The sequence below is a fragment of the Macaca mulatta genome, chromosome 1 (genome assembly GCF_049350105.2).
Source record: "Macaca mulatta isolate MMU2019108-1 chromosome 1, T2T-MMU8v2.0, whole genome shotgun sequence".
Classification (NCBI taxonomy): Eukaryota; Metazoa; Chordata; class Mammalia; order Primates; family Cercopithecidae; genus Macaca; species Macaca mulatta.
Genome location: NC_133406.1, coordinates 84749165 through 84766284, shown reverse-complemented (window position 1 = coordinate 84766284; position 17120 = coordinate 84749165). Strand labels below are relative to the sequence as shown.

The 17120-nt window shown below is 45.1% G+C and overlaps 2 protein-coding genes across 16 annotated transcripts in view; one reads left to right on the top strand and one right to left on the bottom strand.

Moving 5' to 3' along the window:
* CDC42BPA (CDC42 binding protein kinase alpha) overlaps nucleotides 1-13038 on the top strand; it is a 328744-nt gene extending 315706 nt beyond the window's left edge. For all 11 annotated transcript variants that reach the window (XM_028826295.2, XM_077938812.1, XM_077938809.1 and 8 more), the window contains 2 exons: nucleotides 7981-8138; nucleotides 8559-13038. In XM_028826295.2, the coding sequence (XP_028682128.1) occupies nucleotides 7981-8138; nucleotides 8559-8690 (290 nt within the window). In that variant the 3' untranslated portion in view covers nucleotides 8691-13038. The remainder of the gene's footprint in view (nucleotides 1-7980; nucleotides 8139-8558) is intronic.
* Nucleotides 13039-15941: 2903 nt separating this feature from the next.
* The window catches only part of COQ8A (coenzyme Q8A), a 45992-nt gene continuing 44813 nt past the window's right edge, over nucleotides 15942-17120 (bottom strand). For 4 of the 5 annotated variants that reach the window (XM_028831060.2, XM_015114338.3, XM_077943754.1 and 1 more), the window contains exon 15: nucleotides 15942-17030. In XM_028831060.2, coding sequence (XP_028686893.1) covers nucleotides 16746-17030 — 285 coding nt within the window. In that variant the 3' untranslated portion in view covers nucleotides 15942-16745. 5 annotated transcript variants of the gene reach the window in all.

The following is a 17120-nucleotide window of genomic DNA, read 5'->3' as shown; positions in this document are numbered from 1 at the left end:
CCTCTCCATACCCAGTGCCTGAGTGTCCTTGTGGCCTGGCTGCAGGCTTCCTCCAGGGCAAGTGATCAGAGAGACAGAAGCAGCAGTCTTCTACCTAACCTCAGGAGTGCTGTATCATCACTTCTGCAGTATGCTGTTGATCACACAGACCAGCCCTGGGTGTGTGGCAGGGGACTACATATGAGTGAATACTAGAAGGGACAATCATCTTGGAGGCTGGCTACAGACCTACAGCATGCTTTCAAGGAGCTTTTGATTGACAAGATGTTGAAATGTACAGTTTGCAACTTTGTTGCCATTATCGCCTAACATCATCTGGACCCAGTATGTAGCCTTGACCATGAAAAAATCTTGCTAAGTGGGAAAATAACAGCCACTTCTATTATGTTTTTATTAGCGATAGCTAGATTTGATGATTGATGTAAGCTGTTACTAACTATAAGTTATCAGGAAGTCAGGTACAAAGGTGTTACAACTTTAGGAATTAAGTAATGGTCTATAATTCGTTACCTGAAGCCCTTGAGGCCAGAATGTTTTTATGTTTTAGAAAGGGATCTACCTTGTATTATGTTATATTCCCAGCAAGATCCATGACAAACAAACACATTAAGTTCCCACAAACACATTAATACTCACACAGCAAAAGTTATGACTGTTCACACTGTAAATATAGGAATAAATGGAGTCTTTATAAACAAAGCCTAAAGTCAACCTCCAGGATTTTTTTTGGGTTTTTTGTTGTTGTTGTTTTGTTTTTTGTTTTGGTTTTGTGTTTCTGTTTTTGTTTTTTGACACGGAGTTTCACTCTGTTGCCCAGGCTGGAGTGCAGTGGTACGATCTTGGCTCACTGCAACCTCCGCCTCCCAGGTTCAAGCAATTCTCCTGCCTTGGCCTCCCGAGTAAGTGGGACTGCAGGCGGGTGCCACCATGCCCAGCTAATTTTTGCATTTTTAGTATAGATGGGGTTTCACCATGTTGGCCAGGCTGGTCTTGAACTCCTGACCTCTTGATCCGCCCACTTTAGCCTCCCAAAGTGCTGGGATTACAGGCCTGAGCTACCACGTGTGGCCTTATTTTTAATTTTTTTAGACAGAGTCTCTATCTGTTGCCCAGGCTGGAATGCAATGGCACAGTCTTTGCTCACTGCAACCTCTGCCTCCCAGATTCAAGCAATTCTCCTGCCCCAGCCTCCCAAGTAGCTGGGATCACAGGCATGCGCCACCATACCCAGCCAATTTCTGTACTTTTAGTGGAGATAGGGTTTCACCGTGTTGGCCAGGCTGCTCTTGAACTTCCAACTTCAGGTGATCCACCCACCTCTGCCTCCCAAAGTGCTGGGATTACAGGTGTGAGCCACCACGCCCGGCCCAGTTCACATTAGGTTTTGTCATCACATGAATTTGCATCAAGCTTGTGAAAAAACTTTTGGTTTTCAGGACTTTTGGATTTGTGGAATTGCAGATAAAGATAGGCCCTAAATTGCAAAGATTTAAAGAGCCGAGACAGCCCATCTCCTTAGAAGTGCTGAAGTGAGGCTCCCATATCGCTATTGATGGCATGCAGACGAACTGGAACTGGCCTGGCATTCTTGTCAAGGCCCTTAATGCGTTCATCGAGTTTGGCCTTTTTTATGTCCCTGGTTACCAGCTGCTTGTCCAGTAAAGACACAAGAGGAAAGACCCTCTTGGGAATGCCGAGGGGCATCTGGTATTTAGAGTGCCTCCTGCTGGCTTCAAGACTAGGCCAATTCATATAAAATGTTTCCAGAAGGACAGCCAGCCAAGAAAGAGACAAGAAGGAACAGGCCAACTATGTTCAGTCTCTACAGCAAGAAGCACAGGATCTTCCACAGCCAGACTCGCAATTTCATGATGCAAAGTCAAACTGAAACAGCAGTGCTCATCACGCTTCCTTCCCTCCTTTCCAGTTCACCTGAGGAATGAGACCCACTCCTGTCAGCAGTAGGGACTCACTGGGAACCTCCCAGACCCTCCTGGAAGTCATGCAGAGGTTGGACATCGCTCATCCCCAAGAGATTTAGGGCCCAGCCCCCAGAGTCACCACTTAAAACTCTCTGGAAGGGGCTGTACCCTGAGTACAGTACATCGTCTCAGCCAGAGGGTCCCCAGGCCCCTTTTGCTGTTCAATCAAAACAGCCCTGCCTTGATTTTTTTTTAAAGGTAGTGTTTGAGTGTAACCTTTCTTTGAAAAAAAAAATTCCTGAAGTTTGAAAGTGAAAAAAAAGTGGAAATCACTGGGGTAGAATTCAGTTCATTTCTTTGTTCTATAAATGATGGCTAAGAAGGAGGGGAGACAGTGAAAAGACCAGAAGCACAGTGCAGGCCCGCACACACCTTGTCTTGCATGTTACTCTCCATGCATTGAGTGTTGAGTTGTTCCCACAAAGTCCTGTAAGGTAGAATTTATTTTTTTACTTAAAGATAAAGAAAATGGAAACTCAGAAAGATAAAATGACTTGCTTAAGGTCGCACCATTAATAAGCAAAGTGGTGGAAGTCTCTGGCAGTTTGGCTTTCTGTGCAGAATAACAAAATGTTAAAGTAACTTTTTTGTTGTTTGTTGAACTGAGCACTAAACTAGGCATGGAATTGGAAGAAAACTCAAAAAATATTTTATGGCATTCGATTAGGTTATAATCTAAGGAGACAGGCATTCCACATCAAAAAAGTAAAGAGTATATTTCCTGAGAAATATGTCAACAAATGAAGACCATTGCATGTGGAGAAATCCAATGATGGGGATGGAGTGTTAGGGGAAATGCATCTTCTGGGGAGTGAGGTTGTCAGTGGTTCTTAGCCTGAGGGGCCTTCTGGAATCATCCGGAGGGATGATGATGGTGATGATGATTATTATTATACTTTAAGTTCTGGGATACATGTGTAGAACATGCAGGTTTGTTACATAGGTATACATGTGCCATGGTAGTTTGCTGCACCCATCAACCTGTCATCTACATTAGATATTTATCCTAATGCTATCCCTTCCCTAACCCCCCACCTCCTGACAGGCCCCGATGTATGATGTTCCCCTCCCCGTGTCCGTGTATTCTCATTGTTCAACTCCCACTTATGAGTGAGAATATATGGTGTTTGGTTTTCTGTTCCTGTGTTAGTTTGCTGAGAATGATTATTTCTAGCTTCATCCATGTCCCTGCAAAGGCCATGAACTCACCCTTTTTTATGGTTACATAGTATTCCATGGTGTATATGTGCCACATTTTCTTTATCCAGTCTGTCATCGATGAGCATTTGGGTTGGTTCCAAGTCTTTGCTATTGTGAATAGTGCTGCAGTAAACATAAGTGTGCTTGTGTCTTTATAGTAGAATGATTTATAATCCTTTGGGTACATATCCAGTAATGGGTTTGCTGGGTCAAATGGTATTTCTGGTTCTAGATCCTTGAGGAATTGCCACTGTCTTCCACAATGGTTGAACTAACTTACACTCCCACAACAGTGTAAAAGCATTTCTAAGCCGGGTGTGGTGGCTCAGGCCTGTAATCCCAGCACTTTAGGAGGTCGAGGTGGGTGGATCACAAGGTCAGGAGATCAAGACCATCCTGGCTAAGACGGTGAAACCCTGTCTCTACTAAAAATACAAAAAATTAGCTGGGCTTTGTGGCGCGCACCTGTAGTCCCAGCTACTCGGGAGGCTGAGGCAGGAGAATGGCGTGAACCTGAGAGGCAGAGCTTACAGTGAGCTGAGATTGCACCACTGCACTCCAGCCTGGGTGACAGAGACTGTGTCTCAAAAAAAAAAAAATTTCTATTTCTCCACATCCTCTCCAGCATCTGTTGTTTCCTGATTTTTTAATGATCACCATTCTAACTGGCATTAGATGGTATCTCATTGTGGTTTTGATTTGCATTTCTCTAATGACCAGTAATGATGAGCTTTTTTTTGTATGTTTCTTAGCCACATAAATGTCTTCTTTTGAGAAGTGTCAGTTCATATCTTTTGATGGGGTTTTTTTTTTTTCCTTGTAAATTTGTTTAAGTTCTTTGTAGATTCTGGATATTACCCTTTGTCAGTTGGATAGATGGCAGAACTTTTCTCCCATTCTGCAAGTTGCCTTTTCACTCTGATGATAGTTTATTTTGCTGTGCAGAAGCTCTTTAGTTTAATTAGATACCATTTGCGAATTTTGGCTTTTGTTGCCATTGCTTTTAGTGTTTTAATCATGAAGTCTTTGCCCATGCCTATGTCCTGAATGGTATTCCCTAGGTTTTCTTCTAGGGTTTTTATGGTCTTAGGTCTTACGCTTAAATCTTTAATCCATCTTGAGTTAATTGTGGTGTAAGGTGTAAGGAAGGGGTCCAGTTTCAGTTTTCTGCATATGGCTAGCCAGTTTTCCCAACACCATTTATTAATTAGGGAATCCTTTCCCCATTGCTTGTTTTTGTCAGGTTTGTCAAAATGATCAGATGGTTGTAGATGTGTGGCATTATATCTGAGCCCTCTGTTTTGTTCCATTGGTCTATATATCTGTTTTGGTACCAGTACCATGCTGTTTTGGTTACTGTAGCCTTATAGTATAGTTTGAAGTCAGGTAATGTGATGCCTCCAGCTTTGTTCTTTTTGCTTAGGATTGTCTTGGCTACATAGGCTATTTTTTGGTTCCATATGAGATTTAAAGTAGTTTTTTCTAATTCTGTGAAGAAAGTCATTGGCAGCTTGATGGGGGGATAGCATTGAATCTGTAAATTACTTTGTGCATTATGGCCATTTTCATGATATTCATTCTCCCTATCCATGAGCATGGTATGTTCTTCCATTTGTTTGTGTCCTCTTTTATTTCACTGAGCAGTGGTTTGTAGTTCTCCTTGAAGAGGTCCTTCACATCCCTTGTAAGTTGTATTCCTAGGTATTTTATTCTCTTTGTAGCAATTGTAATGGGAGTTCACTCATGATTTGGCTGTCTGTATTACTGGTGTGTAGGAATGCATGTGATTTCTGCACAGTGATTCAAGCAGACCTAATAGATACCTACAGAACTCTCCACTCCGAATCAACAGAATATACATTCTTCTCAGCACCACATCACACTTACTCTAAAATTGACCACATAATTGTAAGTAAAACACTCCTCACCAAATGCAAAAGAACGGAAATTATAGCAGTGTCTTGCGACCACAGTGCAGTCAAATTAGAACTCAGGATTAAGAAACTCACTCAAAACCGCACAACTGCATGGAAACTGAACAACCTGCTCCTGAATGATTACTGGGTAAATAATGAGATGAAAGCAGAAATAAGTTCTTTAAAACCAATGAGAACAAAGGTACATGTACCAGAATCTCTGGGACAGAGCTAAAGCAGTGTGTAGAGGGAAATTTATAGCACTAAATGCCCACAGGAGAAAGCGGGAAAGATCTAAAATCAACACCCTAACATCCCAATTTAAAGAACTAGAGAAGCAAGAGCAAACAAATTCAAAAGCTAGCAGAATACAAGAAATAACTAAGATCAGAGCAGAACTGAAGGAGATAGAGACACGAAAAACCCTTCAAAAAATCAATGATTCCAGGAGCTGTTTTTTTGAAAAGATTAACAAAATAGGCTGCTAGCCAAACTAATGAGAGAGAGGAATCAAACAGACACAATTTTAAAAATGATAAAGGGGAGATCACCACTGATCCCACAGAAATACAAACTATCATCAGAGAATACTATAAACATCTCTACACAAATAAAATAGAAAATCTAGAAGAAATGGATAAATTCCTGGACACATTCACCCTCCCAAGACTAAACCAGGAAGAAGTCGAATCCCTGAATAGACCAATAACAGGCTCTGAAATTGAGGCAGTAATTAATAGCCTACCAGCCAAAAAAAAAAGCCCAGGACCAGGCAGATTTATAGCCGAATTCTACAAGAGGTACAAAGGGGCTGGTACCATTCCTTCTGAAACTATTCCAAACAATAGAAAAAGAGGGAATCCTCCCTAACTCATTTTATGAGGCTAGCATCATCCCGATACCAAAACCTGGCAGAGACACAACAAAAAAAGAACATTTCAGGCCAATATCCCTGATGAACATTGATGCGAAAACCCTCAATAAAATACTAGCAAACTGAATCCAGCAGCACATCAAAAAGCTTATCCACAACGATCAATTCGGCTTCATCCCTGAGATGCAAGGCTGGTTCCACATACGCAAGTCAATAAACGTAATCCATCATGTAAACATGTAAACAGTGAAAAAAACCACACGATTATCTCAATAGATGCAGAAAAGGCCTTCGATAAAATTCAACACCCTTCATGCTAAAAACTCAATAAACTAGGTATTGATGGAACGTATCTCAAAATAATAAGAGCTATTTATGACAAACCCACAGCCAATATCATACTGAATGGGCAAAAGCTGAAAGCATTCCCTTTGAAAACTGCAACAAGACAAGGATGCCCTCTCTCATCACTCCTATTCAACATAGTGCTGGAAGTTCTGGCAAGGGCAATCAGAGAAGAGAAAGAAATAAAGGGTATTCAGATAGGAAGAAAGGAAGCCAAATTGTCTCTGTCTGCAGATGACATGATCGTGTATTTAGAAAACCCGTTCATCTCAGTCCAAAAATCTCCTTAAGCTGACCAGCAACTTCAGCAAAGTCTCAGGATACAAAGTCAATGTGCAAAAATCACAGGAGAACCTTTAAAGTTAAATCAGAAACTCTGCTGTAATTGTTCTGGGATAGGGCTGGGCGTTGGTGTTTGTAAAGCTCCATCATACGCTAAGCAGTATTGCTTGTCTGTGTTACCAGTGTTGCTGATCTGCGGTCAGTCACAGTGTTGAGGAAATGCCAACGAGCCTGTGACTGCAGCCTAGGTAGGGGCTTCGCAAAGAAGCTGAGGAAGGGAGGTGGAAGGGGGATTACCAAGGACAGAGTCCGCCCAGGCAGGCTCTTGTTCAGTTTATTTATGAACACTTGTGTATTTTGGTGGTCATTAGATAAATGTGCTGCTTTAAACTATCATGTTTTGACATTTTTACTGAATTCTCAATGTAAAAATCACTTGAGACATCTTAAACCAGCAAAAAGTTGAAACAAGCACAGCCTGTACCTTAGAGTTGTACTAAAACCTCAACACAGTCTTTTGGACGAATAATCCTAATACAGAAACTCAGCACGATTAAGGCATGTTTAAGCAAAATCCTTGTAATAGTAAGGAATGCTAAGAGCTTTAAATAGGTACTGACAATAGCCCCGAGATTCCCAGGGTGTTTTGCCTCTTGGCTTTTCTTCCTGTGAATGCTGCTGGTCCACTGTTACGTACCCCAACTTTGAGAACACAGTAGAGAGTGGCTTTGAAGAAAACCTCATTTTTATTTTATATCTCAGGCTCTTTGCCCTGTGAAGTAAAAGTACTTTTATGTTCTCTTTGTGGTTTTATGAAAATTGTCTAGAAGATAAGCGATATTTCTGCACTGGGTGGCATGGCCTCTCTGGGGATGGTTCAACTCAGCTTCCTCCTTTAGCACATCTGTTTTGAGCCTGCCGTGTGCCATGTCCTGTGCTAGGCCCTGGAGAGGCAAAGACACCTCATCTATTAGGAGAATGGCAGGCACATGATGATAACATGACTTCATAAATGCCGTGAAAGATGCCTGGGAGCTGTCAGTGACTGGGAAAGACTTGCGAGGCAGTACCAGGCAGGTGGAGACTTGACGGATTCCGGGGAATTGTTAGCAAGTGGGGCATTTGGGCAGATGGCACAGCCTAGAGAGTGCTGCTCACTCACCGGGAGTCCCCGTGGCTGGGGTGGACAGGAATAGCGAGTGAGATTGCTGGATTCAGGGTTGAGCCCAGGGCAAAGGTACTACAGTTGGACTTAATGTGCTTCAGGGGAGGAGGGGTCTGGGGCCTACAAAGGATGGCCTGTCAGCTCAGCAGTCTGTGTGCTTTCTAGAGTATTGTCCCCTCTGCATATGTAAAATTTTGCCTGCATGATGTACTGTAGGGTCATCCGCACAGAATGGCAGCGCATTAAAGAGGGAATTCTCTGGAGGAAGCTACAATGCCAAGCGGCAGCCCATGCCCTCCCCATCAGAGGGCTCTTTGTCCTCCGGAGGCATGGACCAAGGAAGTGATGCCCCGGCGAGGGACTTTGACGGAGAGGTGAGTGGGCAGGGTTCCGGAGACGTCATGCATCAAAAAGACTAGGGCGTCTTTCTAAGCAATCCCACCACCTTAGGATTGGCCTCAACTGCAGCAGGGGTCAGGGTCAGGGGCCAGCATTCACTCTTGGCCAGTGGGCAACTAGGCCAGTCACTTGGGTTGCAAACTGCAATTTTCCCAGAGGCATTCAGACTTCTGGCTTTTGTGTGAAAATACCATCATCTGTAAAGGCCTACAGAAAGGATGGAGCATACATGTTCTGTGTCTCTTCCTCAGCTCATAGAAGGGGCTTTATACTGACAGCGAGGAAGCCCCATGGGGTTATTTGGTCAGGGTGGCTGGAGGGGGCGGTGGTAATCTGAGCTCCTTCTGCCTCCCTTTCTCCCCCTGCTTCTCATTGTTTTACTTTGGGCCTTACAGGACTCTGACTCTCCGAGGCATTCCACAGCTTCCAACAGTTCCAACCTAAGCAGCCCCCCAAGCCCAGTTTCACCCCGAAAGACCAAGAGCCTCTCCCTGGAGAGCACTGACCGCGGGAGCTGGGACCCATGAGCTGCCTCAGCACTGAGACTTCTCGCTCTCCGCTCCCTGCCACTCGCCTCTTCTCACTTTCATCTTTTCCCTCCACCTCAGCCTGAAAGCCACCAGGGGCTGGCAGCAGTAGCAGGACAGGGATTCAGGAGTTCTGACGACATGACTCTCAGATCCACGCCCCTAGCCTAACAGCAACAACAAAGACAGACTTTCCATAGCAGCTTAGATTAACGTTGATTTCATTCCATGCACTTAGAGTTGCTTTCAGTAACATTTTGCCCCTACTCCCAAAGGTAGCTTAAATAGATTACACAAATGTAAGTGATAAGAATAAGATTAGACAGATTTTGCTTTCACAGTAGAGTCTCATTATAGTCCTAAAATAGCTCATGGGATTCTCCGCATCCAGAAGGGAGAATCCGTCCCTGGAGTGGCTCACTAAGCTCTTAATCGGCAACCACAGTGAGTGTCAACCTGATTGTTGCCAGGAAATCCTTATGAATTAAAACAATGCATATTTTACTACAATACAGAGTTTAAATGAATACATAAATGTAGAAGTACTAAAAGTATATATTTAAAAGGAGCCTCTTGTATTCAACAAAAGATGGATGCATATATAAGAGAGATGATTTAATTTAAAAAATACGTTGTTTCTTGTCTGTTTCCCAGCTAAGTAATGTAAAGGGTGGAAAGGCCTCAAGCTCACATTTTTAGAGGCAGAGCGAGAGAAATCAGAGTTCCCTTTATTGCCCTGTCCTCAAACTGGTCGTAGGCTCCTGTCACTCGGGGAGCTTTGGAAAACATTTGCAGAGCCTGGTTTTGCTGGTCTGGAGTGTGCCCTGGCACCAGAGCTTTAACATCTGAAGCCACTTCAGCAGCAGCAGCAGCAGCAGCAGGCTAACTCATCTCCACCCGAGGTGTTTCTTTTCCTAGTGGTAGAATTTGAACACTTCTCACTTTTTATTGTATTTTTATCTTCTGCAGATAAATGTAGAAATATATGATTCTGTCACCTCTGATCCCTTCCATCTGAAAGGGTGCAAGGAGTGTTGTAGCTTCTGAAGGTCCAGAAAATAGTTTCTAAAAATGCTTTTCTTCCTGGTCTCATCCTGTCCCTCCCTAAGTTACAGTGAGGTGTCTGTCCCAGGGCTGGAGACGGTTCCCAAGGAGGAGTCTGTTTTGTTGAGGGTGGGCATGAGCTTCTTCAGATAAGCCTGGGAAAGGAAGAAAAAAAGGCTTTCATTACCAAATAATGTAAAACCTCAAAAGCAAGGGCTTGAAGAGCCTTAACCAAATATTATTCCCATAGCCAGTGGAAAATGGACAATACAACCCCAGTGCACAGGCCAGAATGAGCCCAGCACGGGGCTCGGACTGGCCTCCTCTCAGGTGCTGGATTGTGGGGTTAGTGGCATTTTCAGCTGGATTCCTCCTGTTGTAGTTGCCATAAGGAAATGAGATGCAGAATCAGAATGATCTATTTCTACAGAGTCATTTCACTAGTTAAGCACATGAGTAGAGAAAGAGATAAAAATAAAAATATCTCATGGAAGGAAAGAGATTTTGCCTCTCTTTTACTTTTCGCCTAAGTTTCTCTGAGAGAGACAGGATTCTCTCTTTAAAATTCAGTGAAAATGAAGAAAGTTTTCCTGCAGTTGCTAACCTGAGTTGCAGTGTTTAAGGCCATCATTTCACTGCTGCTGTCTGTGACTCCACCTCTGTGACACTGGCAGTAGCCCATGCTGGCCTGTGGCATGTGCAGGGAGCTGAAGCTGTTTCCAGGTGATGCTGCTGTGTGGAGAAGGTTCTGAGATGCAGTGAGGGAAGAAAGGATCCTGCTAGGGATTCCATTGCAAGCACCTATAATTGGGAATTTTCACATAACAGCTTTGACATTTAAACATTCTGAGTTTGGTGCCAGCTCAGATTTGATTATATTTTGTTTTGGATGGGTGTAATTCACAGCACAGTTCTAATCTCCCAAATCTTTCTGCTTTTTAGAATGAAGTATAAAAATACTTTTGTCACCTGAATACCAAGGGTCGGCCCTTTAATTGGATCATTGTCATATGACTAGGTAGATCCTTGTCTTCAGCACTCCACGTGAGAGAAGGGAGTCAGCCAGCCGGCCCCCTGCCTGGTGCTCGTGACCAGCTCGCACCCCTTCTGTTCACCCTGCCCTCCTCTCCTCCCCACTCTCCCCCTCTCCTCCCCACTCTCCCCACCCTCCCCTCCTCTCCTTCTCACTCTCCCCACCCTCCCCATCCTCCTCTTCCCTTTCCCCTTGACTTCTCCTCTCTCTCTTCTCTTCTCAGGCAGGGAGGAGGCCATCCCAAGCTGAGATTAACAGGATAAATGGCTTATTGACATAAGCCATTAGTTTGTAGCTTTGACAAGTAATTGTGAATTGTTGTTGCCTATAGGTGCTTATTTTCCAAAGGATGCTTTTAGGATCAAAATATAACCCTACCTAAAGTCTAGGCTCTACTGCAATGGGTCATACCCTTCCACCTCCCAACAGGGCAGATGAGAGAGAACTACTGAGGCTTGTCTTGGTTGCCAGGCTAACTGGGCGGATTGTCCATATTCACTCCATGGATTGCACCACGGCGCTCTTTGATTTTTCCACTGCAATGGCAAGTCATCTCATCAGTCATAATAGAGCAGTCCCAAATGTGTGTAGATTCTAAAACCTGGGCTTTAGGGGAGAAACACTGCCAGGGGTAATAGTTTTGGGGAGGGTTTTCCCAAAATAATGGTCATCCTACTGGGTTTATCCCACCCTTAAATATGAAGCCTGTTACCTCCAGAAGCTTCTGAGAAGAATGATGTGAAAAGACAAGGAGTGAGTTCAGGGGAAAAAAACATAATGACCATTCAGAGGAGTCAGTAGCAAAGCTCACAGGTAAAGTATTTTATTACTATCTGAAGACATCCTTTGTTTTCATTCAGGACATTTTAAAAATGTATATGGCAGCAGACACTTGTTTCTCAATAGAAAAAAATACATTCAGAGGCATTTCTGAGATAGTCTATCTGTGTTAGTATTTGGTGCTATCTATGTCCAGCCAAGTTATCTACCCTTGAATTCTGACTAATCATGTTTTGTGCTTTGGGTGTTTAAAATTACATACATATATATTATTTATTTTTGCCAAAAACAAAAGTCTTGCTCCTTGTCAAATTATTGCTAAAGTAGATCTTACATTTTTTGTTATTACATATGTATTTATAGACACCCCCAACACACTTAGTGATTTCTGTTATTTCCCAGGGAGCACAGCTTTCAGGCTATGAGATACAACTAAAACGAGCCCATCTATTTGGTTTTCCAGCCAATTATTGTGCCCACACTTCAGGGGAGAATCTGAAATTCCTGTCATGTTTACAGCAACAATCTATCATTCCCGGCTGGCTCTCAGCCTCTCCTTCCATAGGTTAGAATTATGTCATTTTGTTACTTAGTGGCCACATCTATTTCTGAGAAAGACTGGTTACATTTATGTGGCATCTCAGGTATCATTAAGGAAAAGCCAGAGCAGGGGTGAGCAGACGTCAAAACCACTGACGCAGCAGGGCCATTTGCCGCCTTTGACCGGGATCACAACCACTGCAGTCTCCCAGCAGGTAGGCCTTGCCAAGCCTAAGGCTCCCCATCCAGTCTAGACAGAGGGGCGCTCAGAGCAGACTTTGCCGTAGCCCACATCCAGTGAGCACAATAGGAATGAATTGGGCACTCCACTCCCCTCTCTCTCTGGCCCAGTCCTGAACTAGATGAGCTGCATTTCATTGAGCCCATTTTGAAACCTCTTTCCTTATGACTTTGTTACTCAAGTCCAGAGTTCTCTGTGCACTCCTGCTAGATAAGGAGTGCGGGCTCCCCCAGCACTGGCAGCACGCTGGGCGCCTCCCTACGCAGGACACCATGCAGTTCCGGGGGAAGCTGACTCAAATCAACCTTGAAATCTCATGAAAACAAAATGACTTGCCTTTTTATTTGATAGTGTAATATCATTCATTTTATAAATTTTTTAGGGTTTTTCTTGTAATATTGTACAGTTTTGCATGGCCTGGTGTGATCATTTTTTGGTTAGAATATAATGCTGACAAATGTGTATGGAGGGGGAAAGATACTGCTTTAGCCTATCCTTATTTTATTTTGTTTGGTTTTATGCCCTCAATGTTTTAGGGAACTTTCTAAGAGATCCTCTGCTACCAAACAATGATGTGGATTCTTTTGCACAGAAATATTTAAGGTGGGATAGTAAAAAATGTCACAAAAGACTCCTCACCAATATTTTATGTTGATATCACTTAATATTAACCAGACTTTGCTGTATTGCAATAAAACAGAGAACTGTTAGCATTGAGTATTTTGTCTTTTTTCCCCCCACTTGAAAGTCTGAGGAATAGAGAAAGGTGCCACCTCTCCGCGTGTCACTTCTCTTCTTTCTGCTGGCTTCCCTCCTCATCCAGGCTGCTTCCTTACACGGTAAAAGGACATGGGGTTAGTTTGCCCCTGTGGTTTAATCTAGGACTTTCTTAATGTCTTCCTTAGCTCAAGTAAGAATGATGTTCAATTCTCCTGAAGCTTTCAACTCCCCTCTTCTGGCCAGAACTTCCCTGTTGCTGTTGCTTCAGTCCACAAGACCAAGCTCTGGCTACATGAGGTTTCATGAGTGGCCCGGACAGTGTGAATGTGGGAGGAGTTTGATTTTGTGTCACTTAAACAAGACTGACTGTTACTGCTTTTCTGGAGTTAACAATGGTGCATCTAAGAACCTACAGGGAAGGTCCAGGGGTGGCATTAAAGGAACTCCTGAACTGGTGGCAGCTAAATAGTTATTCAGAGAACACTTCCGGTTCCAATGGCCCTTGGAATTGACACTTGTGGCTGTTACTGTTACGTTGGTTTGCTATAATGTCAGCTGTGCAGTGCTTTAGAACAGGGCTTGGCAACCCTTTTCTGTCCAAGACGAGTTAGGAAATCCTTGTGCCTTTGTGGGCTGTATATATAGTTCGCTGCAGCCCCCCGGCTGTGGCATTTCGGTGCAAAACAGTCTTAGCCTGCTACATACATGAACGAGAGTGGCTGTGCTCCAATAAAACTTACAAAACCAAAAATGCAGCACGCTGGGCACCTCCCTACACAGGACACCATGCAGTTCCAGGGGAAGCTGACTCAAATCAACCTTGAAATATGAAAACAAAATGACTTGCTTTTTTATTTGATAGTGTAGTATCATTCATTTTATAAATTTTTTAGGGTTTTTCCTGTTGTAATATTGTATGGTTTTGCATGACCTGGCGTGATCATTTTTTGGTTAGAATATAATGCTGTAAACTATATATACAGCATTATATTCCTGTATATAGGAATATAGGAAAATGCACTGGGCCAGATGTGGCCCTTGGACCATCATAGTTTGCCAGCCCTTGGTTTGGTCCCATTAGTGTAGACTGTAAGACCAGACTGTCTTGTTCCAAATTCTGGTTCTACCACTTAACCTCTGGGCCTCTTTTTTTTCCTCTGTAAAAACTCACTTGGAGTGTCAGGAGTTAATGTAGAAAAGCACTCAGAATCTAACTTCTAGCCTATGGCTCAGTGTTTTGTCCTTATGAGTAACCACTAAAGCCTACATTAACAAATACTATTTTTGTTATGCAGTGTCCAGCCCTTCACTTAGATGTTAAGGATACGAAGACACAGACCCTGGGAAAATCAAGCCATGATTTGCCATGTTCTCATGCCCCATGTCTCAGTGTGAATGGGTGAGCACGGGGAGTCATGCATCACAATACAGTAAAAATCAAAATAGGTACAAAAGAGTAAGTATGTGTGGCCAGCTTCAGAGCCAGCTTTGCTTGGGGATTAGAGTAATTTGCAATCCAGTGATCCCCACTGTCTTCACAGGGAGGGCTCTAGTCCTCAGCTGGCTGTCAGACTTAGGACACACAAACCGTATTCCAATTTCCCTTAGAAAATCCCTCCTCTCAGCCCGGTGTGGTGGCTCACACCTGTAATCCCAGCACTTTGGGAGGCCGAGGCAGCCAGATCACGAGGTCAGGAGATTGAGACCATCCTGGCTAACACGGTGAAACTCCATCTCTACTGAAAATACAAAAGATTAGCCGGGCGAGGTGGCGGGCGCCTGTAGTCCCAGCTACTCAGGAGGCTGAGGCAGGAGAATGGCGTGAACCAGGGAGGCGGAGCTTGCAGTGAGCCGAGATCACCACTGCACTCCAGCCTGGGGGACACAGCAAGACTCCGCCTCAAAAAAAAAAAAAAAGACAATTCCTCCTCTCCCAGCAGTTACGGTCGTGGTTCCTGGGGAAGCAAATGCTGGCTCTCTGTTCTCCTTTCCCTTCCCCCCACCGCATGCTGCTGCTTGACTTGTTTGGCTTGTTTAAGAGGAAGATGCTGTGAGAGCCCTGGCTGGGGCTGGCCTGGGTTCTGCCCCTGCTGTTTACTCTGCAGGGCGTTGGCTTCAGATCTGAGCGCTGCAGAGTTCGCTAAATAACAGCAAATACCCTTACGAGAGCCACAAGAGTTACAGCCAGGGATCTGCCAGTGGTGCTGGGCACCACTGCTAGCCAGGCAGCCTCACGGACACCACCCGGACCTCTCCATCCTGTCCTGGAGCCCACTGGGTCTGTTACTCAGCAATCCCAAATTTCATAAACTACGTTTTAAGAACCCTGAAAGCCTGTACCTCTCAAAGCCTCTTTTGGGCCTCTGTGGTCTGCAGCTGCACTTTCAATGGCTCACAGGTCTGTAGGAAGGGCCCCAGCCCAGTGTCCAGTGTGTCCTGTTACCTAGGAATCAAGCTGGCCCCAGGAAAAGCCACTTTGCAGGAAGTGGTCCTCAACTGCAGCTGATGTCTAGAGAGGAGACGTCTCACTGTGATGCAGACCGGAGTCAGCCGTGCGGGCAGGTGTCACTGTCCTCCCAGTTGCCACCATCACCGGATACAGCTGCTGCAGCAGTGTGGTACAGCCTGCTGGGGGCTGGGGCAGTGACACTGCAGCCTCTCCTCCTGTTCTCCACCACCCCCACCACCCTTCTTACAGGGAACGGGGCTGAGCCTTCCAGGTTCGGGGCCAAGAGCCGCACGCTGAACCAGGCCCAAACCTTGCAAATGGGCTGTGACACTGAGCCTGCTCTATCAGGTCACGAAACCACCACCACCACGAGCTAGAAGATACGGGTCATCATTCTCCAGAATACAGAACACACACGCCAAATACAGAAGTACACGCGCCAAAGCACTTCCCACGAGCATTTTTATTAAATTGCAACAAGTTGATTCGATCATTACAAGACTTGTACAAAAATTCACAGAACCTGTGAGGAGCCTTTGGCTGGAACTGGTGACACCTGTGCCTCTCCAGACCGAGGAAGGAAGTCCCACCCCACTTTCCAGCAGCAGCCAGCCTGTGTCTGGCATTCCCTGTTCTGCTGCTCCCACCCTCACCATGGGGCAGCAGTTCTTCAGAAACATTCAGCTGTCAAAGATGAGAGCCAGCCCTACAGGCCTGGGCCTCACAGGCTTAAGGAGCACTTGTTGGCACTGTTACATCAGCACCTCTCCCAGCTCCAGCCCATCGGCTGGAGAGGAAAAGGGCAGAAAACACAAATCTCACTCTAGAAACACATACACACACCCCTACTACACAGATAATGAAATCCCACAATTGTATCCGTGTTCATGTTTCTGGGTTTTGCACTGGAACAGAGGTTGGAAGGGAGTAAGGACTCTCCCTTCTGCTTAACATTCATGTCAGGAAAAAGAAAACAAAGTTGCCCTTTCATCTTCATCTACTTATTTGAGAGGACACTCAGAGGCAGACTGACCGAGCAGTGGTCTTCATCTTCATTCTTGCACTTCTCACCCTACAACCATTTAGCAACAGAAACCGTGGGAAACACTGGCTATGGGGCTCCAGGCAGCCACCCCCTCTTATTGGGCAAAGGAGTTAAAAAGAGCATCACCACCACCTCCCTACTGGTTTTTGGCCTGTCTGAAGGAGAGAGTTCCCTTGGAGCCGGCCCGGGCGTGGCCCGCAGCCCTACTGCTGGGCCTGCCTCCTGCAGTAGTTGCTGTAGGCCTCCTCGAACATGGCCTTGCAGGGGAACCGGGCCTTCAGCTTGGAACAGATGAGGAAGGAGCCCCCCATCTTCCTGTGCAGAGAGTAGGTCTCCTCGGGTGGGGGGACGAGACGGTGCCTCAGCATGACAGGAATCAGGTTGTGGATCTTCTCGGTGGTGCTCTGGGTGCCAAAATCAAAGGGCTCATCGGAGGCGAAGGCCTCCCCCAGGATGAGGATGGCATCCAAGTGGGCGTCTTCCATGACCTGGGGCAGGAGAGGAAGGGTAAATGGCGGCGAGACAACAGAGCCCTCCACCAGCCTGGGTTCCTCCCACAGTGCCCAGAGCGCTGAGTT